A 25,612-nucleotide genomic window follows, 5' to 3' on the forward strand; every position below is an offset into this window, starting at 1 on the left:
TGCAGCCAAACAATGCAGCTGCCACCGCCAAAGTTGCACATTTGGCAGAGTTGTTAAAAACATCTTAAGATTACAGTTCATCAATACTGTTTAATGGGGACTCCTTGCATCATATATGAATATGATGCTCTGTGGTTGGTCCATGAATTCTAGCGAGCGTACAGTCCACGGTTCAAAAACTATGGCCGTCTGTTTACCCCTAAATTTCAGGGCATGAACAGCCGATGGCTCCAATATATGGGTCTCTTACGGCTTTTATACATGAGTTTATAATCAAGGTAACAAATCCCGGCATAAGGTAAAAGAAGGAAATGGTCATCTGCATATAACCATCCAATAAAGAAAGAAACTTGAAGACTCAACTGAGCACAGTGTGTATTTGTATGAGTTTAAGAAAGAATAGCTATAGTCTTAAAGGAAATCTGCCACCAGGATGAAGGATTGTAAACCAAGCCATCGGAGCCATCGGTGTAGCTGGATCCGCTCTACTTTTAGCTTCTTATGCCTTGGTTTTTACAGAAAAGGAACTTAAAATGATGCGCATGATTCCGAGGGACTCTGGGCTCCATAGATTTTAATTTAAGCTGGAGCCCCTCAGGCTCATTTGCATAGTTTTAAGAACCTCTTATTCTTAAAAACAAGCTCAGATCCTGCCAGAGGGGACATGTTAGTGTGCTTGGTTTACAAGCTTTTATCCTGGCATTAGAGGAAATCTACCCTCAAAATCCACTATGATAAACCAGGGGCACTTACTGCTAGATCCAGGCACCGAGACTATGGTAATGTTCTTATATTTGTTATCCATGGCCTTCTAACGTCTAAAATCAACTTTTAAAATTATGCTAATGGTCATTACCAGAGCCCCTCTGTGCTGCAGCATTACAGACTGTTAAACTTTGAGGAGCACTTCCCCCCTCACACTGTGTGAGATTACTGTAGATAGAGGGAGCAGGGGGGGGGGGCGATGCATGCTAACAGCCTGTGAATCTGTAAAACAGAGATAATGTCCCCCTCAGCCCTTCAGGCTCATTAGCATAATTTTACATGTTGAAGGAATAAGGCTTTGGATTATCCATAATTGATTTTGATGTTAGTTTCCATTAAAAGAAAGTTGGACCAGTTGCTCTTAGATGAAGGAAAAGTAATGTTGTTGGTAATCCACACTGTCCTATTGTCTTATGTGTGAATGAGGAGGCAGAATATGTTATAATCCAGAATAAGCTTTTATATTGCTTATTTCTTTTATATCTTAGATGAGCATCAGCACTGCAAGTACCAACACCATGTCATCCCTAGCTACTGCAACGTCTGGGAAGGGAGCAGGGAAGCCAACCAGTTTTGTTCCTGAACTCCAGAGCATGATGTGAGTGACTGTTGTTTTTGCATTTGTTATTGGCTACGTTTTTTTTTTTTTGCTATGTTGCTATGCAGTCAACTGGGCAGGGCAGGAATTGGATTAGAAACCCATCATGTTTTAAACATGCATGTGGCTGCAATGTAGACTGCACACTCATCTATCACTCACCTGTCTGAATGAGCCCTAAAGCCAGGAGGCAAAAAAACAAACTGATGTGTGAATTAGTCTTAACCCCAAGTCAGGAATATAAATCTATCCATTTGGGAAACTTAAAGGGAACCTGTCAGCAAGGACCTCATTTTAACTAAAGACAAGTTACAGAAGCCCATCACACCTGCATTACAAATATGTCTTTCTGCATTCTTCAAGAATTTACATTTACCGTATATACTCGAGTATAAGCCGACCCAAGTATAAGCCGAGGCCCCTAATTTTACCACAAAAACCTGGTAAAACCTATATTTTTTTACTCGAGTATAAGCCGAGTTTGGACTTTCAGCACATTTTTTTTGTGCTGAAAAATTAGGCTTATACTCGAGTATACATCTTAAGTTTTATAACTTACCTTGTACTCTGACAGAATCATTTGTGTAGTCCCCTGGGTTGGCCTTGGTTCGTATCCATTAAAAAAAGAACAACACATGATTTGTCTGTGCTACAGACTGCTCAGCTCTCAGCCCCCACCTCTGTGCTCCTGTACAGCTCCTCCCTCCTGCTCCTTCACAGAGCTCACAGCCTGGTGAGCTGACATCAGAGAGGGAGGGAGGAGCTGTACAGGAACACAGTGGTGAGAGCTGAGGAGCGAGCAGCACAGACGAGTCACATGTTATTTTTTATTTGTATATCCAAACCAAAGCCCAACCCCGTAGGACTAAACATAGGATGTCGTAATGCAAATGGTTACAGAAAGCAGAAAGGCAGATTTGCACTGCAGGTGTGATAGGTTCCTGCAACCTGTCTTTAGTGAAAATGAAGTCCCTGGTGACAGGTTCCCTTTAAATGAATGATCTTTTTCACTTTTTATAGCAAAAATGAAAGTGATTAATGGTAAACAAGAGACCAGAGAGGCAACTGGCACCTGCAGGCCATATGCTATGCTGAGTAACATTATGATTTGCCTTGATGAATTTTTCAAAAATTGAATCTGCTGCTGATTTCAATTTTTATTGTAAGTATTTCACAGCTGGGTTCTACTACTTATTCCATGCACCATGCTTGTCAATGTAATGTTTGTACACAGTATTAAGAGCTTATACGTTTGTAATTGATAAAGCACTGGGCAATGATCTGAAGAGGTTAGTCTCTGCCCACTCCACTGCTGCTGAGGAAGATTTCTATCAAGTAGCCTCAGAAAAATGCCAAAACGTCGGAAACAAAAAGATGAGCAACGCAATATGGGCTTCATTTTGTCAGTTTTGAAAGGTGGAATCACATAGGACAGTTTACACTTTAAGATTTTCTACTCATAAAGGATCCCTTTATTTACTGAGCAGTGATGTAACAAATATGTAAGCCTCTGTAAAGCGGTTTTGTCTTATATTGCTAAAAGAAAAGAAGTCTCTTCTCAAAGTCTCAGAAGATCATCCGTGCCCATCCCTTTAGTCTCCCATGTCTGTAAAGTTGGCCATAGACATGAGCTGTAAGTGAACCAAACTTTACAACTTCAGTGGAGACCCTTTATTCCTTATTTCTGCAATTTATTTTGCTGCTTCTTTAGTAATAATGTGTTCTTGGAGAGTCATTACATTGTAAGCCAAGTAATACTCTAGTGTCAAGCGCTGCAATTTATATCATAGGATGCATCTAAAGCAGCATGGATGCATGTGACATGAACATATCCCTGACACCAGGGTATAGGGATGACATCCTAGAGCAGTGATGGCGAACCTATGGCACGGGTGCCAGAGGCGGCACTCAGAGCCCTTTCTGTGTGCACCCAGGCCATCGCCCCAGCACACCAGACAGGACTCTTCATGCAGTTCCAAGCAACTTAAAAGATGCGGCTTTCAGTTATATTTTGATACTTCCTTCGCTACTTGGGTCTATAGGAAGAGGGAGCATTAGACAGGGCCGAATTATCTTTGGAGGACCTCCTGCTTGCCCCACGATTCTCTGTGTACAGAGGGACACTGGAAAGAAGTGATGTAAATTTTCCATCTTTCTACTGTGTTGGTGTCCTCAGGAGGCCAATATGATTGAAAGTTGTTGAACAGGGAGCAATAAGTTACTGCTTTCATTTTTGGTTGGCACCTTGTGATAAATAAGGGGGGTTTTGGGTTGCAATTTGGGCACTCGGCCGCTAAAAGGTTCGCCATCACTGTCCTAGAGCTTCATCGTGTGGTCGCAGGGAATCAAAACAATAAATGGAATCGGCGGTATACGTTATTCAGACTAGGGAATCCTGATATCTATGCAGAAGTATATGAAATATTAGTCTAGTGATTTAGCAAGCATTGTAACAACAATAAAGGGGGAATCCTCTATATGTAGAGGAAGAACTCCCTCATAGCAAGAGGTTCTTTACTGTAAGAACAGTGAGACTTCTACCATCAAAATCCATCATGATAAATCGGGGAAAGTTGCCTAACTGCATTGTGTTAACATTGTGGTTTGTAAACACAATGTTAACACAGTTCAATTAGGCATATGTCCTTTCTACAGTTGTTCAATTGCATTTCATAACCCAATGTAAACATTGCGTGTGACGGCCCACTTGGAATTTCTTGATCCGTCTATTGTAATATTGACATGGCAGGATATGGATACTATTACATCCCATGTGCTCTATAATCTGTCTACATTTTATCCCAAGATCTATCTATATTTGTGTTCATGAAAAAAACCTGGAAGTTTCCAAATCGTATTTATTCTTTGGTATTTCCTGAGCATAGAGATTTTCTGGCCGGATAAATATCACACGACTGTGTCCCTTAGGAGTTCTCCAATTGTGCTCAGTGATGCGTAGAATATGGCTGGAGGGTCTTCAGTCTCTACTGATAGACAGGGAAGACTTTACTTCCTGAGATGGTCTCCTAGATACCTTTTCAGAAGGGGGCACTAACCCTCCTCATGGGATGGGATCCTGAAATCTCAGGAGGTGCCAGCTGTTTAGACGCCGATACACATTCGTTTGAAGAATTTGGGAAAAGGTGAACTTTCTTAGTATCCAACCTGCGGCAACAACTGCAAGGACAAATGATCTTTTTCAGTTCTTAAAAAATAAAAGAAAAATACCTTTTTTAAGTGTATATTTGGCAGCCGCTTCTCCTTTTTTTCTTAGTATAAAAACATAAATTGAGTAAAAAAGGAAAGGCCTCGGGGAATCGCTAATAATTGTCTACACTCTTATTATTTTCTCATTTAACGTTGGGATGAAGTTCTGGTCGTGACAATGTTTGCTAATATTGAAGAAATCACTATACATTGGACAACTCCTTTGTATTTTTAGAACTATATATATTAAGGCTACATTGACGGTAAATACGGTAACAGCGTAAAGATAGATGGATGCAAAGTAGGAAGAAAATAGTTGGAAAGTGATTTTTAAATTAAAAAGAAAAAAAAAAAGTGATAAAAAGTGCAACAACATATTGCACCAATTGTAGTAAAGTACCGGTAATATTCTACGCTTATTAGATGTAAGTGTAAGGGTACGACATCCCCCCCCCCCCCCCCCCAGGTGTAACCGAGAGCAACCTTGCATAGTTCGGTAATTGCTTACTACCACGGAGAAGACACAGTGTTGCAATGCATGTGTTCCGACGGAATCCTACGTAATTATCAGTGTGGCCATGACTGCCGGGAATAACGCAGTGTGCATCACTCGTGTTATCTGAGGATAGTGCTTCTTATTACTCATGTCTCCAAGGAATAGACTGTCCTGTCACACTCTCTCTCTAGGGTCTTGACGCTCCCCTAAGTTCCTCTTGACTATGACTTATCATTGTGTGTTTTGTTTCCAGCTGATTTTTATAGTGAACTTGCTAAATCTTAGGAATTTGACATAACAGTGTAAAATGTATGTGTAATCCTCTGTGTGTGGGGTTGGTGGACTTTAGGGTCAGGTCATGAAAAATTTTATGCCTAAAAAAAAATGACTAAAAAATTTTAGTCATAAAAATGTAGCATTTAGACAAAATTACACTTTATATCTCGGGGAATTGCTTCATATGTGAATGTATTGTTACCATTACCACAGTTAAGAAGCACGCTGGGATGTATGTCTAAAGTAGTCCTCAGGATCAGATTCTCTGCCTGTACATTGCAATTTTTGATGGTTTTATCCTGTTATTTTGACTTCTAATAGCAGAGAGTGAAGTAGACCTCGAAGATTCTAGAATGTCGATTAAGTTACTAACATGCAACTTTCATCTAATCCTGGAGACTCCGCACTCCTGGAGACAACGTGGAGAGAAGAGTAGAGTCCCGCTGTGGGTATTAGGAGGAGTGTAGTTGAACAATGTGCCGGTTGCTGTTAAAGGGAGACTCTGGGTAAGGCCCCTTACACACGAGTGAGTGTCAACGTGCGGGGACTGGTATGTCCGGCTGAACGCTTAGCAAGCAGAACTGAGCTCAGCGTCTCCGTTCAGTTCCCGTTGTCTGTGTCTGTTGTCTGCCTGACGTTCCAGCCAGCACACGCTGCAATTTGGACACATTACATTTGCTCGTGTGTAAGGGGCTTTAAAGCGAAGTGTAGAATGTATATGGTCTACTCTGCCACAGTCGCATAAATTTCATGAGATAGCACTGTGTGTTAAAAAGTAAAAAATAATTCAAAAAAACCATTACTCCTCTCATTTATTCCTTGCCCCTGTCAGGCAAACGACTACCTCTGCCACTTTGTTTCCTTTTCCTGACCTCCGAATACAGGGAATGCTTGGAAATGCTCCACTAGCCAATCATTGACCTAAGAGGGCTTTCACTTCTGATTGGCTGAGCAGTCATTTCCTGTTCAGCGCGGCGAGGATCTGTTTAGCATCAGAGCGGCAACATCTGGGGATCAGTTGGGTAACTAATGTTTTAATTCTTTTAACCCATAGATTTTTGCGAAAAACAATCTAATATATATATAATCCTGACTGTGTGTGTATGTCCGTCCACTAAAGGAATCCACACCATCGAATTTACAATCATTAAATTTTTCCCACATACGCCTCCTGTGTCTCGGGGTAACATCTCTGTTTATTGAGTGACAATTTACACTTCGCACTTTCCAATTATTTACCAAAAAATAGAAATTGAGAGTGATTTTTGCTGTGTGTGACTCGCTGAAGAGAATTCCTGAGGGATGCATTATAAGGGAGTTGCAAGAGGTTGAAAAGTATGCCTAAAGGAGGGGGGATGAGGGAGTTGAGAGAGACATTGGCTGTGTGTAATTTGATGAAGAAAATTCCTGAGGGAGACATTGGCTTTATGGGACTTACTGAAGAGAATTCCTGAGGTAGGGGGAAATGAGGGAGTTAAGAGGGACATTGGCTGTATGTGACTCGCTGAAGAGATATCAGTTCCCTCATTCCCCCCTCCCTCATGCTTTAGGTGCGGCAATGGAGGAGACTTCTGAAAATGCCAGATTGGGAAGATGCGGGTCGGACCCGCATAACTTGGAGAACATTAAAAAAAAAAAAAACCCCTTTTAATTATGTCTATGTTTTCTATCATGATTCCTTTTTTACCTCTTCTTAGTTATTGTTACATTTTGTAATCTCCCGTTAGTGTTTCGTGGTGTTAAAAAGAGCCGTGACCTCCAAAGAAAGAGCTTTTCTCGCGTCCCTGTACCGAGCACACAGAGTCTGTAGACTGGACGATGTCCATGGTCTTTATTTAGACTTTGTAGTCCTAGAACCTTTCATTACTCAGAGTGATTTGGTTGTATAAAAAAAACCTTTTATATTGTTCAGCTTTGCGTCATTATATCGGACGCCTTTAGACAAAAGCTTTGTTTTTCTACTTCTAATCCTGGCAGCAGTCGCCGTGAATCAGCATTTACTAGTCATGTCCCTGTCTGGCTGTACATTTTATAATGGTTGCCGGGTCTACGTGTAGGACACCACAAATTTTAATATATGAGATCAGAAGTTTAAATCGAGGAGTATTGTAAAACCTGAGCAGCCAGAAAATAAACTGGGAATGGAAAATTTGATGAGCTGACTTTTGGGTAGGTCATCAGTGTCACATGGGTCACGCATGGCACCTGTGTTATTTTTTTGGGCACATTTTCGGAGGTGCTTGCACCAGTTTCCTGTCGGACTTTGCACGTTCTTACTAGTGCAAACTGCTTGCACGTGTATTTAAGAAGTGTCTGCACCGCATTTGTGTCGCACGCGACCGTTTTGTGTGCACAACACAAATTTCTGCCCTAAAGGGGGCGTTCCGGTATTCAGTTGGACCGTGCGCCAGATTTAACATGCAAAGTCCAACAGAATTGTGTCGCACGCCCCATGTTAAAGGTGCAAAAAAAAAGTGGGTTCACTCTGTCAACGCCAGATTCATGAAGAACGTGCACCAGAAGTCCTGAATCTGGCGCCCCCTGCACACTACACAGGACACTGCACCTAGTACACACTGCACTGTTTTTAGTAAATGTTCCCCAATATTTTTTCATACTTTGGGCAGTGGTTGGGTCTGTTAGTCAGTCCAATTTATTTCAATGGAACTATGTTTAGGAGGCTGCAGTTACAGGCACAGCCACTACTAAAATGAGGAGGTTCCTGGCAAGCAGATGAGGGTATTCTTTATATAATCATAGGTGTTTTTAAGAGTTGGACCACCATTAATCTGAGCATGGGGGTATTTGACGACCGGCAGTGCCGCTGCAATGCCATAATATCTCCAGCAGTCGTACTACCAACTATGTGCATTGTTAAAGGAAATCTACCATTAAAATCCATCTCCATTACTCATATATCCAGGCACCATATATATTTGTTATCCATGGCCTCCTTTCCTTTTATAATCAACTTATATAATTATACTAATAAGCAAAAATGGCTCCTGGGTGGTGTTACCAGAGCCCCTCTATGCTGTAGCTTCTGTGCAAGGAGCACTTCCTCTCTCACTGTGTGAGATTATAAAAGGCAGAGGTAATAGGGGAAGTGCTGAGGGAACAGGTGGGGAGACAGTATACCAGCCTTTGAAGACAGAACGCTGAGGGGCTGTGGTAACACCCCCTCTTGCTCATTTAGATTAATTGTAAAAGTTAATTTTATTAGGAAGGGGGATGGTTAACATATATAAGAAGATGATCACAGTCACGGTCCCCCTGATTGATGGTAGGTTCCCTTTAAAACTTCTTCTTTTTTTTCCCCCATCTGTGTGATGTCACCTTTTAAATATTATCTCGTTGCGTTCTCTCTTCGAAATATCACCTTATATACAGTACAGAATATTTTTTTAATATATTAGTTACTTTTGTTTCCAATAATGTTGACTTGCATCCAGTTTAAAGGTGTTTTACGATAAATCTCGCCCTCTTTTATAATTTTTTTTTTTTTCCTAACCCTATCCCTATTTTCCGTGCGGCAGTGAAGTAGTTAAGCCGTAAGCAGCGCTTTCTTCTCAGCCCCCAGCAAATAAATGTTGTGTAACTGCTATCCTGCGCTTAAGGGATAACGCACTCGGATCTCCTCTTGTTAATGCAAAGAGGAAATTGTATAATACAGCAAACTATTAAGGCATGATTCATACAATGGCTGATAGGCCCGCTGGGGTGAAATCATTTACAATCTGTTCCACCTGTTTCCAGCGCCGGAGCCGCGCCGAGCGCACACAGGTGGTTTTCTTTTCAAGATGTTTATGGCCCGGCCACAGGGATATGGTTTTTGGATTGAAGATGGGTCATAATTCACTCTTAACACATCGTCAAAACCCCTACGAGCGAGATTTTATTTTTTTTTTACCTTTTCGGAGTTAGTAAAGCGCTTTGTGTTTGCCAGTAGCTCTGGATTTGGTTTGACATGTGGTTGATGTATTCTATCTGATGCCTGGAGAACATTACGGAGTATTATTGCACTAACACGTTGCGGGCGGGTTCGAAAACTGACATGTTATATCTATCACACGTAGACTTCTAGGATGCTTTAATATAGGGCATTACAGGCGGTCCCCTACTTAAAGACACCCGACTTACAGACGACCCATAGACAAAGACGGACCTCTCTGCCCACGGTGACCTCTGGTGATGCTCTCTGGATGCTTTACTATACCGTATCTATTGTACTATAAGGCGCACCATCAATAAATGCCTGCAAAAACATCTAGGTTCATATATGAGGCGCACCTGATTATAAGGATGAATGACCAGCAGGTGGGAGACCTGTGCACAATTCCGGGCAGCTGTTGTCTGTAAGTACGGTTCATATAGAAGGCGCACTGGACTATAAGGCGCACCTTTGATTTCTGAGAAAATCAAAGAATTATAGTCCGAAATATGCGGTAGTCCCAGGCTGCAATGATCAGCTGTACGGTGTCTGTAATGAAGCTTTATTGATAATCCTTGGTCCCATTACTGCAAAAAAAATTTTAAACTCCAATTGTCACTGGGGCAAAAAAAAAAAAGAAAATTGTGTAGAACTACAATTATAAAATATACAGTTTCGACTTGCCTACAAATTCAACTTAAGAACAAACCTATGGACCCTTTCTTGTATGTAACCCAGGGACTGTCTGTATATGGCACATCCTATAACTTCCCATTATAACACTGTGGGGCACAAGTATCACTGGTCTCGGTTTGTTCGCCTACTTTTCTACTAGTCGATTGTATATGGCATTTGAGGAGTTAAGATTCTTTAGTGAAATTGCAACTTCTTTTGTTAGGCAGAATCTACTCAGAGTTATTTCCTGAGCTTGGCGGGGACCGGGTGTCATTTTGTGCCAAAATTTGCAACTTTTTGAAACAAAAAAAAAAACACTCGGAATCAGGTGATAATCCCGGTAACACTGCAAAAAAATTCAACCATGGTGAACTTAGGAGGTGGGTTGTTTTAGGTGCAAATAAAGGCACAAAACAAGAAAAAAAGCTGCAAAATAAATTTTACGTGTGCCCTTGTCAGTTAGTGAGGTAGATTTCCTTTAAATTGCTCCCATCTTCAAAATCCATCCTGATAAACCAGGGCACCTACTCATAGAGCCAAGCACAATGACTGTGGTCATCTTCTTATATTTGTTATCCATGGCCTTATTCCTTCTAAAATCAACTTTTAAAATTATGACAATAATCCTGAAAGGCTCCGGCGGTACAAGAGCCCCTTTGTGCTGCAGATTCACAGGATGTTACACTGTGCAGTAACACTTCCCCCACCAATGTTGGCTGAAACTTCCTCTGCTGCAGTAAGATTATATTAGGCGGAGGCTGGGAAGACAGTATAACAGCCAATGAAGCCAAAACAGAGAGACCGCACTGGTAACAACCCCCAGAGCCGTTCAGACTCATTGGCAACATCATTTTAATAATAAGTTGATTTTAGAAGGAAGGAAGCCATGGATAACAAATATAAGGAAAAGTTTTGTTTGGATGAAATTGAATTTGATATGTGAGAAAATTTTAAAAAAGGTTTTTCCAGTATAATTTTTTTTTTCTAACTTAACCAAAGAATATGACCTCGGTGAGGGGACCCCCAAAGATCACAAGAACGGGGGCAGATGTGCCCCAGTCGGACCCCGGTTCTCGTAATTTATGGGGGACCCATCACGGAGACCCCCACCGATCAGCAAGTTAAGCCCTATGCTGTGGGTCCTAACCCCTTTAACCAGGTCCAGGCATTCAGCTTGCACGGAATTCCTAATTCTCAAAAATATATATTTTTTAATTCAGAATGCCAGTTGTCATACTTGTCAGCAGCAATATTGTCCTAAAAAATGGATTCCAGAATATGGTTCTTCAAATATCGATGACTGGCCCATGGCTCGTCACCGGAACCTTAGCAAATTCCTAATGCATTGATTTAATAGAGAAATCTTTTCAAAGTCCCTGGATGATCATAAGGGTTAAACACCATTGTTAGCAGTCAATTTTGGTAAGGGCGAAACCTTCACTTTTTGTCATGGGCCGCAATCCATAACGGGACGGCCTTTAATTTTTAAACTCTGCCTGTTAACAATTTCCCCCAAAAATTAAGAGCATGCAAAAACACATTAGGTAAGTGATTGCAGTGAATATATGGATAAATAGTGCGGCTTGTTCTTTCTTCAAGGAATGCAAACATATGCTCCTAGAACACAACCTTGAATTAGTTTGGTATGTATTTCTCAAAGGAAGCCTTGGATGTGCAAGAACCTTGGCTGGCCCAACTGCACGAGGATTAGGTACAGAAATCTGGTAAGCTTTCATCAAACATTTTGTTAACAAGTTAGAAAGCAAAAGTTGAGTCAGACCTCTCTGTTATACCCGGAACACGCTGCGAAAAAGGTAGGTTTTGAGTGATCGAAACGGGGATATTATTATGTGCATAGCTCTGCAGCCTGTATTGTAAGGAGGCTGCCTTTCAAGGTAGCAAAATGAGGCGTTGTTTTCCATTTAACACCTTGGAGAATGTATTTGCATACTTCCCAGAATTCCCTAGTGGAGCATCAATGGCTTTAAGTCTCCACATGCCTTTAAGGTGGCCTTAATTGGCAATCTCTCCATAAAGAGAACACCTACTGTCTGACCCTAGTCAATAGCCTCTCACACAGCCAATCCAGTTCCTGACGCTGTACTGAGGAGACCCAACCAGGTGGAAAGAGTGCTGTCTACAGATGGGAGTCTGTTCCTTCTGGAATAGATATACTGGTTTGGCTTAATCCCACAACATGTTTATAGACTTCTTGTAGGTCATGCTTGGTGTTAAGGAGGCTGCCTTTCAAGGTAGCAAAAGGAGGTATTGTTTTCCATTTAACACCTTGGAAAACTTATTTGCATACTTCCCAGCCTGTATTGTGGCACACATAGTTCCTGTGGATATCTACTGCAGATCCCTAGGCCATCAAAGTGTGTCGGTAAACTGTGCCTTGACTTCTTTAGGGCGGCATAGTGGCCCAGTGGTTAGCATTACAGCCTTGAAGAGCTGGAGACCTGGGTTCGAGTCCCAATGTCAACATCTGCAAAGAGTTTGTATGTTCTCTCCATGTTTGCGTGAGTTTCCTCCGGGTCCTCCGGTTTCCTCCCACACTCCAAAACATACTGGTAGGGTGATTAGATTGTGAGGGACCGATTTGGCAAGCTCTGTGCAGCGCTGTATGCTCTGTGTGTGCTATACATAAATAAAGGAATTATTATTATTAATTTTAGGGGACATAATGCCCATATGGCCATCTACTGTATTCTACTCTTCTTAATCTGCTGTGTACATTGTGTGAAGGTAGACTAAACCATGTAAACGATGCCCTAGGCCAGTGATGGCGAACCTTTTAGAGCCTGAGTGCCCAAACTTCAACCAAAAGCCACTTATTTATTGCAAAGTTCCAGCACAGCAATTTATTTCTCCTTGTTCTTTGACAACTTTCAATCGTTCAACCTCCTAAAGACACCAATGCAGTTGAAAGGAGGAGGTCAAAGTCTCCTATTATTGTAGGAAGATTCTTTGAGTCCTGTCTGGTGAACTTCATGCTGAGGTGATGGCCTGGGTGCCCACAGAGAGGGCTCTGAGTGCCGCCTTTGGCACCAGTGCCATAAGTTCGCCACCACTGCCCTAGGCCATGGCATTTGTCTGAGCACCATCCTATTGGTCAGGATTTCTTGGAGTTGGACTCCCACCAATCTTATAAAGGAGCAACATTACAGACAGACGTTATTGATGAAAGTCTGTACGGCCTTTGAAACCCAACTGTGGCCGGATTGTGATATCCGATGACTGGTTGGGATGTAGGTTGTTAGGTCACCACTTATCTGATATTTTTAAGTAGCGGTGAACAGATCCGAATACGCAATGTTAGTGTCTGCACCCAATATTGTGGGATCTGGTCTTCAAACCTGGATTTCAGCCAGAAAATAAGATTCAGTATTTGGGCTCATCCCCCCCCCCCCCCGTCATTAACACCCATGATTGGTGCTGGCACCTATAGCACCTATATGCTAACCTCTTCGTCGAGTGAGCATTCCCCGGAAATTGGTAAGGCATTAAAAGGGTGACACCCGCCAGCACTCAGTGTGGTTGTTATCGGGGTGGAGGGAGGAGGGGTGTTGATGGGTCCGCTCATCCCTATTAACGACCTTATCTTATCTAGAGTCTTAAAGAGGTATTGTAAACTTCAGGACATTCAATGTTTGGGTTCTACATTTTAGAACCTCCCCCCCCCCCCCCCCCCAATTTAAACTTTATGGATTCCAATGGTCCTTTTATATAAAGGTTACATTCACTGGTTCTGATACTATAAGTCACACATTATGTGAAAACTTAGACCCCATCAATAAATTTTAGCTGTGGCCGCTGCCGCTTATCTTTTATGTGTCTTTAACCTTGATCCATGCAAATGGTTGGATTGTGAGAGGTGAATGTGACCCTCCGGTGGAGCTCGGGTGTTGTGCGGATAAAAGGATTGATTATGTGACATTGTAAACGACGGGATACATTTACTACCCCTTTGGAGCCCTGCTGCTTCCTAGTGGAAATGCCGTGTGTTTTGAGCCTTACAGATTCTTTCTGTAATGGATATTATGCAGCGGAGCCGTCATCGGGGGGGGGGGGGGGGGAGGGGTTCACGGTGGTTTGTGGACAAATTGAGTTGTCCTCCTAGTTTCCGTATAGCATGTTATTTTTTACAGAAAGAAATTGCTAACTTGATACAGGCCACCAATAACGTGTCACATCAGAGCTGTCACCTCTCCTGGATTTCCTATTGTATGCACAATAAAATTCTGGAATTTCTTTTCTTATAACTTTTTTTATTTTTTGCTTCTGCTCTTAAAAAAAACTCCTGAGAATTTATGAATGAATCGACTTGTAGGCGTTACCTACAAGTCAAAGGGGTGTGACGGTATAAAGTTTGGCACTCTTAGCACCGATTGGAAATAGTCCCGCTTTTTCAATGGGGATAAAGAATATGAGAACATTGTATTCTTGCAGAAACATTGTCTCAGTGTGAAAAGATATCTGGATGCGGATTTCATTAAGGAACTAGACAAAACGTTTCAGAAGCATAATGATGTCGTCTACAGGTCAACAAGAACCAATAACCTTCAGCTGGATACTTGTGTTCATTAAAGGTGAGGGGACCTGTACTTTACGTTCGCTTACCTCTGATCGGCGGCTCCACTTACCCCGGACATGTAGCTTTAGAGCAGCCAATCAGGCAGATTTACGCCCCTAATAACTACTCATGGCTGTGATTGGTCAGGTCTGTCCACCTGGCCAATCCGGGCCATGCCTAGTTGCTAGGGGGGTAAAGTTGTCGGAATGGCTGCTCTGTTGCCCATAAAGCAACATGTCCGGGTTGGGTAAAGCTGCTGAACTTAAAGTTTTGGGTCCGTTCATCTCTCTAGTGCTCATTAGTCAGGAGAAAGATATTCTCATTCACTATTTTTATATTACAGGCAGTCCCCGGGTTACATACAAGATAGGTTCCATAAGTTTGTTCTTAAGTTGAATTTGTATGTAAGTTGAAACTATATATTTTATAATTGTTGCTACAGACAACATTTTTTTTTTGCCCCAGTGACAATTGGAGTTTCAATTTTTTTTTTTTTTACTGTAATTGGACAAAGAATTATCAATAAAGCTTCATTACAGACACCTTACAGCTGATTATTGCAGCCCGGGACTATAGTAAAGCATCCATAGATGTCACATTGGGTCGACGGGTCCGTCTTTAACTAGGAGTCATCTCTAAGTCAGGGGACCGCCTGTATTAGTATCTATTAATTGGATGCACTGATTTTTTTAAATTTTTTTTTTTTCCTTCCTTATGGAGGACCTGCCTTGCATTACACATTGCATTACTCATCATGTAATGCTTATTTTCCCCTCTGGTGGCGCTGCAGGAAAATTACCAGGCTTCCCCACATATTACAGCCAATCACTTTAAGATCTTCTATTGTAAAGCGGGATTGTCCAAAGCGAAGAGCACTTTTAGTAGTATAGTTTTGTTGCTGATGTGTTTGAGATGAAAATATATATATATTTTTTTTTTTTAGAAATTCACCATTCATTATAGTTTATTTTGAATTTTATATAAGAGATTTATATATTTGAGTTTTTTAGGAATTCGTTCGTTCCGTCCTGTCATTTGGTTCCATCTTCTGACTCCTCCGCACCTGGTGGTATATTTGTACTGTATCCACATGACACTACGTTGGGGATATTCTCTGTGTAAATAATGTGCGCCGTGCTCAGTCCAAGGTGTATCACTTTTTTTTTTTTTTTTTTTTTTAAATACGTCGAAGAGCTTCAAATTGAGGATGTGTGACATTCCTGGAAAGGTTAAATCAATAAAAAAAATGCCTTGGCCTCAGTCCTGAGCGTAGCTAGAACAGGTAGGCCCTTGTTTAATTTGCGCATGGCCCGCTCCATCAAATCATTACAGTGCAGTGAAAAGAATTTGTTCGAGTTTCCTCGGTGTATGCAGGAACCATACACGTATCTTATTTATTTTACAAGATACTATCAGTTCTGCAGGAGGGGGGGGGGGCGGTGGAGGGCGGCCATTGATACATCCTTCAGGACCACAGCAAAATAAAGCCGCTTTGCAAAATGCATGAGCTGAGCTTACGAGTCTCGCGTGATGAAGTTTTATAGTGTCAAATTTTTATTTATTTTTGTATTATTCTGTTCTACTTCTATGAAAAGAGAACTTTAGAATTCTCAACAAGACTCCATTCTCACCTCCAGGTATGTAAATCTGACCCAACCTTCGGGGGGGGGGGGGGGGGGTTAGGACTTGGAACAGAAACATGTTTCGAAATTAATTTTCAGTTTCGAAAAAAAAAAAACTTGTGATTTCATTGCTACTTTGTGTAAAGGTTTAAATCCAAGGAGTCACCGAAGTCAAGTGGTTGTTCTGATTTCCATCCAGCAACAGTTCTGAAAATGCTATACTCCTGTGCATTAATCCAATCTGTGCATTAAAGGTAAGGTTTCATTGCTCTGTTACACCTCGCGCTACAAGATTTACACCCCTGTAATTTTTTTTTTTATTATTTTTTTTTTTTTTATGTAAGTGTACTTATGGCTTTTTTTTTATAAGTTTCTTTTACACAGTAGAGGCATATATTCCAAGAAGAAAAAAAAAAAAATTTAAATTATTTCCAAGTGACACCTCACATCGAGCATGTTGATTTAATATTTTCAATATCTTGCATTTCTGTTTCAGCTGACTGAATTACTACCCTGAGTGTTGTTTCTGGCACTTACAAAAAACTGGTTGATGCATTTTTTTTTTCTTCTCTATGTAACCTAAAATAAACTTTTTATTTTTTTTTTTCAAATATGAAGAATCAGGAAGGTGCCTGTCTTTTTCAGTTCTTTTAACCCCTGTTATCCTTATGGATGATGTGATACATTTATTATTATATTCATTATTATTTAAACTTTAATTTACGACTTTTATGAAACGCACAACTTTTGTACACATTGAGGCATTTAGGTTTTTATTTTGTTTTTCATTTTTTTAAGAAAATTTATGGCATTTGTGCAGAATTATTTTTCATAAATTTCAATTTACATGTGTATAATGCGTGTATGTGCGTATACATACACACGTATACACATATATGTGTGTATATATAATAAATATATATATATATTATATCAAACGTAGTGAAGAGGCAGCACTCAATGAATTGTAGAAAAGTGGTGAACTTTTATTCCATCACACAGCGCTGTGTGATGGAATAAAAGTTCACCACTTTTCTACAATTCATTGAGTGCTGCCTCTTCACTACGTATATCAAGGACCCACGCCAAGGGATCATCGGCTGTTGCACCAACTACTAATTACTGACTTGTGCTGCTTTGGACTTTGCAACATATATATATATATATATATATATATATATATATATATATATATATATATATATATATATATATATATATATATATATATATATATATATTATATATACTACACACGTGTTTGTCATTTGGAATCACAGTATCTTACAATCTTTAAACTTGTAATATTCTACATTCTATTACCTTAAAATGAAAACCCTGTACCTACGTTACCTTTGAAGTTTAATTGTGTCTAATTGTGCCACATTTATTAATATTATTCTAATATTGTATTTTGTTGCCCTTCCTTTTTTTTTTTTTTTTTTTCTTTTATGTCGCTATGGGCACCAACCTATTCATCTTAGTTTATTCTTTCCAGGGTTGTGCCAATCTAAAATTCAAGTTGATAACAATTATACAGGTAAAGTTAAATTACAGTTAAAATAGTTAAAGTGAAAAATGTGAAAGGAAAAATGTTAAGCCACGTCCAGTCAAAAATATTGGATTAAATAAAAGAAATAATTTTAATTTGTAAAATAAATTTTTTGCTCATTTGAGTGGATATAGTCTTCAAAATATGTGTAATATTATTTAGTACATTGTAATCTATAAATATAATTAAATATTGGCTTTATTTGACCTTAATTTCCCTATAATTATCTGTAGATGCCTTCAACCAATCCCGATACAAATGACCAATCCCGATACAAATCTCAATACAAATTACAAATCTCGATACAAATTACAAATCCCGATACAAATCTCGATACAAATTACAAATCTCGATACAAATTACAAATCTCGATACAAATTACAAATCCCGATACAAATTACAAATCCCGATACAAATTACAAATCACAATACATTGGGTCTGTCTCTGGTAAATGCTCCTCTAATAAGCTGAAGAGCATTTATGCTACAGTCTTTCTCCCTCTGCAGTTAGTAACATGACTGGCCCAAGCCGATTTGTAGAACAATAAGTGCTCGCAATGAATGATACATTTGTCTGTCATTCGCTGCTTGTTTTAGTAGTGATGAAGCCGCATATTTATGGGTAGAATAGCACGGGGCATAGTCATCACTTTGCTTTATTACTGCTAACAAACAGCCCCAGTCAGCAGTAACTGATTATAGTTCTAATGTGAAATGTTTTGAATTGCAATTTTATTTTTTTATTTTTTGCAAAAAGAAAAAAAAAAGAACCCACAAAATGAAAAAAAGGAGCACTGTTTAATTTGGTAGCATTAGCTGTGCAAAACCTCAATGAACTAATGAGCATCGACTGAAAGAAACAGTTTGATCAAACACATTTGCAGAAATGGAAACCACAGAGTCGACTGCTGTGCTTTGTGCTTGGCTAAAATACATTGCAGAAAATAAAAAACTAATATTATCGTGGCCGGTTCACATTCACATCGCTCTCCCTCAACCGGTTAATGTTCATAGGTGGAGATGGAACAATCCAGTTACCGCCGTGGAGTAATACCCTGAGGCAACCCGTTATTAAGTAGTATATACTCGTAATGCGGCCAGCTTTTCCTTTACCCGGAAACTTCTCAAAAGAACTTTTTATAAGATTTTTTTTTTTTTTTTTTTTAAATGTTGCATTGGGTAGTCATACAAAGCAATAATGGATTGGTTGTTTGACCTAAAATTTTCTTAAAGAGAACTTCTTTTTAAAGGGGGCTCTCCAGTATCCGTATTGGGCTGATGAACTTACTTATGTTCTGCCCTGCAACCCAAAGGGTGCAATCCGTCACCTCTGACCTCTGTTAGTATATGGGGGCTGCAACTCTGAGACATTGCTTAAAACTGTTTCTCATCTGAACACCACTGATGCCAGTGATAGGCTGTAGAAGTCGTAAAAATTTCTGTGTAAGGCTGTGATGGATAGTGTCAACTGTGTATACCAAGAAAGGCTGGTAATGAAGGAAGGGCAATGTAACGGTGTGAAGGGCATAAAACAAGTATAAACCCTGTAAATATAATCTATTAAATTTTTTTAATCCGCAAACGGCTATGACCATGTTACTATATATATATATTTTTAACTATTTTCATTTTTCCTTGCACACTTACTGAAGTTATATTCTTGTCCCAATCTGCGCTGCAATAGTCATTGGGATATAAACACGTTTGTGGGAGAGCGTATTAAAAATTAGATGTGCGATTTGAAATGGTTGAGTTGCCAGCTCGGAGAGAATAAGCTTTCACCTCAGAAATTTTGTCAATGTGTCAATCCTGTGTTATGCGCTTTTGGCTTTGTAATATAGTTGTTTCCTTACATTGTCATCCTACTCTGTAATGATGGTGAGATAAACCGTGACTCAACACCCCATTGTATTAAAGGGGTTATTCCCACAAAGACAAGTTTTTTTTTAAAATGTACTCAGGATAACAAAATAACACATTCTCTAATTCACTGTTATTAAGAAAAATACAGCATTTCACAGATCCAAGTCCAATCAGTCCTTGTGTATACAATTTCAGTTGTCCTTGGTTCCCGACCATGCATCTTCTGACTTTTGGGTCGGCGGCCATTTTGGTTTTCTCACACCCGTGGAGATATTCTCTGCCTCTAGCCCCTCCACTTGCATTCCAGGACGAAGCTCACACTGATACACAGACACTGACTTCCTGCCAGCAGCTTGAGGAGTGTAAAGTTACAGACAGATAAATTCTTTTTCTGGGAGGGGGAGGAAGGCACAGCAGATCTAGCAGTGTGTTGTGGAATAACAAAGATGTAGGAGAGAGTTGTCTTTGTGTTTAATAGGCACCTCCTGGATCTCATCATCTCTGATCTCTGTCAGATACTAGTACAATGTTCAGAAGTTAAATGAAAGTGTATATAAACCTGTACCCATATAATCTAACCACATTTTCAGCTCACAGAACTAGATGGATCATAATGTGTCTGCTTAGAGAGTGGCCACTATTTGGCTCTGCAAGGAGGATCAAGCACAAGCCGGACAGAATCCTATAAATCTGATATCTCCATTTAACAGATCCAACCAATTTTTTTGTACAGCTTAATCGGAGAGAATTTTAAACCCAACTCAGTGAATGAGCCAACTGCCCAAGCCAAGAAAAAAGAGAAGGTCCTAGTCCATCCCAAGACTCTTTCTATTGTCATCGGCACATAATTGGCATTCAACTACTCATAGATGAAAAAACATGGGGCTTCAGTCTAATCGATTGTTTGTAGTCTGGCTGTGGGCTACAAATGACAATTCATGGGATTCCACACTTCATGTACAATTCAGAAAAATTGAAAAATAGGTGGTCACGGTGTGAGCTCACTTACGGCATCCTGTAGCCATTGTTCATTTTACATTTCTTTCTCGTCGAGATTGCAAAAGTTGATAACATCATCATTTAGAACTACCATAATGCATTATTTCTTGCTTTGACCCAGTAAAGGATCTTTAATAATAATAATTCCTTTATTTGTATCGCATCATTATTGTACTCTATAGAGGGGAATAGAGGGACATATTAAAGTACAGGCAGTCCCCGGGTTACGTACAAGATCGGTTCTGTAGGTTTGTTCTTAAGTTGAATATGTATATAAGTCGGAACTGTATATTTTATAATTGTAAACCCAGACCCCAATTTTTTTTGGACTCTATGACTATAGGGTTTTAAAAGTGTTGGGTTGTCAGAAGAATCAGGAGTATCAATAAATCTTAATTGTAGACACCTGTGATAACTGTTTTATAGCTGATTTTTGTAGCCTGGGACCAAAGTACAATAAATTACCAACATCCAGAGGTCCGTTTGTAACTAGGAGTCGTCTGTAAGTCAGGTGTTCTTAATTAGGGGACTGTCTGTACTTTGTTTTTTTATGTTAGTAACTAGAAGTGTCCACTCCGCAGTATTTTCTTTTTACAATTTGCCGTGCTGCATCATCATTTTTCCGGTCAAAAGCTCTTCTGTGTATCACCTGGGTGGCACTGCTGGACACACAGACCTATTGAGATCTAGTATCTTCACAAGATTCCCGACTGACCCTAAGGATGGGAAATGGTTTACTGGATATAAACCGTATTTTCAAACACGTTTCCGAAGAACCCATCAATAGGTTGCGGACTTACTGTTATCGTTCATCTTTACTAACACCAAAAAAAATAAATGTGTTTTTCTTTTGACATAATGTAATTTAAATGAAATTTTAGTTCATGTTTTGCATGGAGACTCCATAGTCTAAATCTTAGGGGGCTTCTAAATTCTAGTAAAGCTTTTTAATTGTTTTTTTGCAATCATAAGTGTAAAAAAGTATGCAGATACAGGTGGTCCCCTACTTATAGACGACCCCCTAGTTAAAGACGGACCCCCTTTGCCCACTGTGACCTCTGGTGAAGCTCTCTGAATGCTTTAGTATACCATATATACTTGAGTATAAGCCTAGTTTTTCAGCACAAAAAAATGTGCTGAAAACCTAAACTCGGCTGATACTCGAGTAAAAAAAAACAAAAACTCACCTTTCTAGCTTGCCCCGCTGGGGGCTGGCTATATACTATGGGGCAGGGTCCGGCACTCTATATACTGGGGAGGCTGTGACCAATGCATTTCCCACTCTTGGCTTTTACTCGAGTCAATAGGTTTTCCCAGGTTTTTGTGGTAAAATTAGGGGCCTCGGCTTATACTTGGGTCGGCTTATACTCAAGTATATATGGTAATCACAGGATGCAATGATCAGCTGTAAGGTATCTGTAATGAAGCGTTATTGATAATCCTTGGTCCCGTTACAGCAAAATAAATTTAAACCCCAATTGTCACTGAAGCTAAATTTTTTTTTTTTTTTGTGTGGAACTACAATTATAAAATGTACAGTTTCGAATTACATACAAATTCAAATTAAGAACAAATCTATGGAACCTATCTTGTACGTAACCCTGGGACTGTCTGTATATAATTTTAATATTGGTGGCATTTTTTAAAATATATTTTCTCCATTTTGAATGTATATTTTTTCTTTTAACATGTGGTCAGAGCTTTGCTTTACAGCAGGTATCTCGATGTAAGGAAACCTATAAGTAGTAATTTTTCTGTGACTGTATTGAGGTGAGCTTTTTCCTGGACCTATGGTCAGTGATGTGATGCTGTGTTATCTACTCTCGAATGGTCAAGGGTATGATTCTGTGTTATCAGGCTCTTGAAAGGTTTGGCATATAGTGATTATTCTTTGTTTCTGATTGTTAATATAGAAACGGACATGAAATGAAAGAATGCTTCCTTTTAAACATTTTTGAGATAAAATGAATACTGTATAAGTGTGAATCATGCTTGTAGTTCAGAAGTTTGTATATATGGACATAAATTTGTAGATATGTCATAACATGAAAACTTGGGATCCACCATAATTTTTGATAGAGGACTCTCGCATCCTTCCTCTTCCTGCACAATGATCTCTGCATCGGTCACAGGGCATGCCCATAATAAGTCATTGTATGATCTACACTCTCCTGTGGTCCACAAAGCGCCTATAAATACAGAGTCTAGCTTAGGCAAGATGGCCACCCCTGTAGTTGGGTTCCAAAATTGCACAACAATTGCTCAAAAATCCGCTTTCTAGAAATCTACACTTTAAAACAGATTGAAAATAAAGAATGTATTTTTGCTAATTGCTTCAAATTAGTAAACGTCTAGACAATATATTCCTTTTTACTAGTCAAGACCTGTTTTGGTAATACATCATATCATAGCTCCGGCACAGCCAAATATATCAAGAGGCTCTGGCACAGGACCGGACACAAAGGGAGGGCCCGGAGGTACGCATCAGTGAATTGTGACCCAGCCGTGCATCCCCAGGCCCCTCTTCCAAATGGGCCCGGTTGCACCCTCTGCGACCGCGGTTGTTAAGCCACAGGCCTCTTGATGTACCTGGCGGGGTCCTGTGCAGGTGTAGAAATAAACGCAGCCAGCAAATTTTCACATATGGCGATTGATTTTCACACAGGAACGCCGCATGCTTCCAGCAACATAGACAGGAGGCATCCTCTACACCTAGAGGAAAAGCGGTTCTACCATCAACATAGACAAGGAGCATCCTCTACACCTAGAGGAGAGGAGGTTCTACCATCACCATAGACAGGGGGCATCCTCTACACCTAGAGGAGAGGAGGTTCTACCATCACCATAGACAGGGGGCATCCTCTACACCTAGAGGAGAGGAGGTTCTACCATCACCATAGACAGGGGACATCCTCTACACCTAGAGGAGAGGGTGGTCTACCATCACCATAGACAGGGGGCATCCTCTACACCTAGAGGAGAGGAGGTTCTACCATCACCATAGACAGGAGGCATCCTCTACACCTAGAGGAGAGGAGGTTCTACCATCACCATAGACAGGGGGTATCCTCTACACCTAGAGGAGAGGAGGTTCTACCATCACCATAGACAGGGGCATCCTCTACACCTAGAGGAGAGGAGGTTCTACCATCACCATAGACAGGGGGCATCCTCTACACCTAGAGGAGAGGCGGTTTTACCATCACCATAGACAGGAGACATCCTCTACACCTAGAGGAGAGGTGGTTCTACCATCACCATAGACAGGGGGCATCCTCTACACCTAGAGGAGAGGAGGTTCTACCATCACCATAGACAAGGGACATCCTCTACACCTAGAGGGGAGGAGGTTCTACTATCACCATAGACAGGGGGCATCCTCTACACCTAGAGGAGAGGGGGTTCTCCCATCACCATAGACAGGGGGCATCCTCTACACCTAGAGGAGAGGAGGTTCTACCATCACCATAGACAGGGGGCATCCTCTACATCTAGAGGAGAGGAGGATCTACCATCACCATAGACAGGGGACATCCTCTACACCTAGAGGAGAGGAGGTTCTACCATCACCATAGACAGGGGGCATCCTCTACACCTAGAGGAGAGGAGGTTCTAACATCACCATAGACAGATGGCATCCTCTACACCTAGAGGAGAGGTGGTTCTACCATCACCATAGACAGGGGGCATCCTATACACCTAGAGGAGAGGTAGTTCTACCACCACCATAGACAGGGGGCATCCTCTACACGTAGACGAGAGGGGGTACTACCATCACCATAGACAGGGGGCATCCTCTACACCTAGAGGAGAGGAGGTTCTACCATCACCATAGACAGGGGGCATCCTCTACACCTAGAGGAGAGGAGGTTTTACCATCACCATAGACAGGGGACATCCTCTACAACGCGATGGGAGGAGCTTCTACCATCACCATAGACTTACTAATTTTTCTATACTGTGATACTATGATTTGGCTCAAAAATGTATTTGTTTTGTGCCCACCTTTGATGCTGACTTGAATCTGATGTTATCATCCCATATGATATTCTTTCCAATCATTTCCTGCTATCAGCCTCTTCATTTTCTAAAGGCAGAGTGTTCTGTATCTTTTCCTAAATGTACCTTCTCTTTTTACTTTGTAAGGACATAGACACTTAACAAATTATGAATTTTTTTAAAAATACGAGTAAATGGAGAATTGATTCACGTTGCATGTCGTAATGTAGATTTATAATGGACAAGGAAGCCAAGGGGTTAACACGGCTGTGAAACATTGGGGAAGAAAGTAATACAGTCTGCATATCTATAAAAAGGAATCTTTGTGCAATAAAGCATATAGTTGCATTGTGGTCCGTGGGGCAGACCTCCTTCACTTGCCACCCACGTTGAAGTACCTATAACCAGGGCCCTATAAAGCCGGGCACGCTTTCAGAAAATATTTGCAGCCTCACGCCACTTGAATAGAAAGAAAATAATGATGCGGACAGCAAATTAGCACACGGGGGCTGTACTTTTGGCCGAGTGTGTAAACACAAGTAGTGACGGCTAGGAGGTAACACATACAGGGACCTTACCTCCCAGCTTTCTTTAGAAGGATGGACTATTATTCTTAATGTGTGGGAGGGTGATCAGAATCTTGGAGGCTACAAATTGACTGTGGTTTAAGATTTAACTCCCATGTAGACCAAGAGCATGTTCTCCATTACACTGAATGCCCCCTCGGCACAACAAGTTTTCAATTCTGAGATTTTGTTATTTTTTATAGTGCTCGAAAAGAAATGTTCACAACTTCTATATTGAGCTGAAAAGAGAAATTTTGTACATAGAATTTGTCGCCTTTCTCGTAATTTGTTTTAATAAATAGTTGTGTTCTTTGTGAAACTTCAACTTGACAGTAACCCCCTCTTATAGATTTGTAAGGTGCTGGTCTTCAACTGTACCGCATCTTCTAGTTCTGTATGGTGCTATTCTTCGTCAGTATCACCTCTTATAGATCTTTACGGTGCTATTCCTTAACACTACCCCTTCTTATAGTTCTCTATGGTGCTATTC

At 40.5% G+C, this 25,612-nt stretch overlaps 1 protein-coding gene across 5 annotated transcripts in view; it reads left to right on the plus strand.

The window, feature by feature from the left end:
* Positions 1 to 25,612, plus strand: part of SUPT3H (SPT3 homolog, SAGA and STAGA complex component) — a 335,908-nt gene that overhangs the window by 13,537 nt on the left and 296,759 nt on the right. For 4 of the 5 annotated variants that reach the window (XM_072143733.1, XM_072143734.1, XM_072143732.1 and 1 more), the window contains one exon: positions 1,254 to 1,363. In XM_072143733.1, coding sequence (XP_071999834.1) covers positions 1,254 to 1,363 — 110 coding nt within the window. Of the gene's footprint in view, positions 1 to 1,253; positions 1,364 to 25,612 lie in introns of those variants that run through there. The other variant, XM_072143737.1, reaches the window with a different exon arrangement.

This window comes from Engystomops pustulosus, chromosome 3 (genome assembly GCF_040894005.1).
Source record: "Engystomops pustulosus chromosome 3, aEngPut4.maternal, whole genome shotgun sequence".
NCBI classification, from domain to species: domain Eukaryota; kingdom Metazoa; phylum Chordata; class Amphibia; order Anura; family Leptodactylidae; genus Engystomops; species Engystomops pustulosus.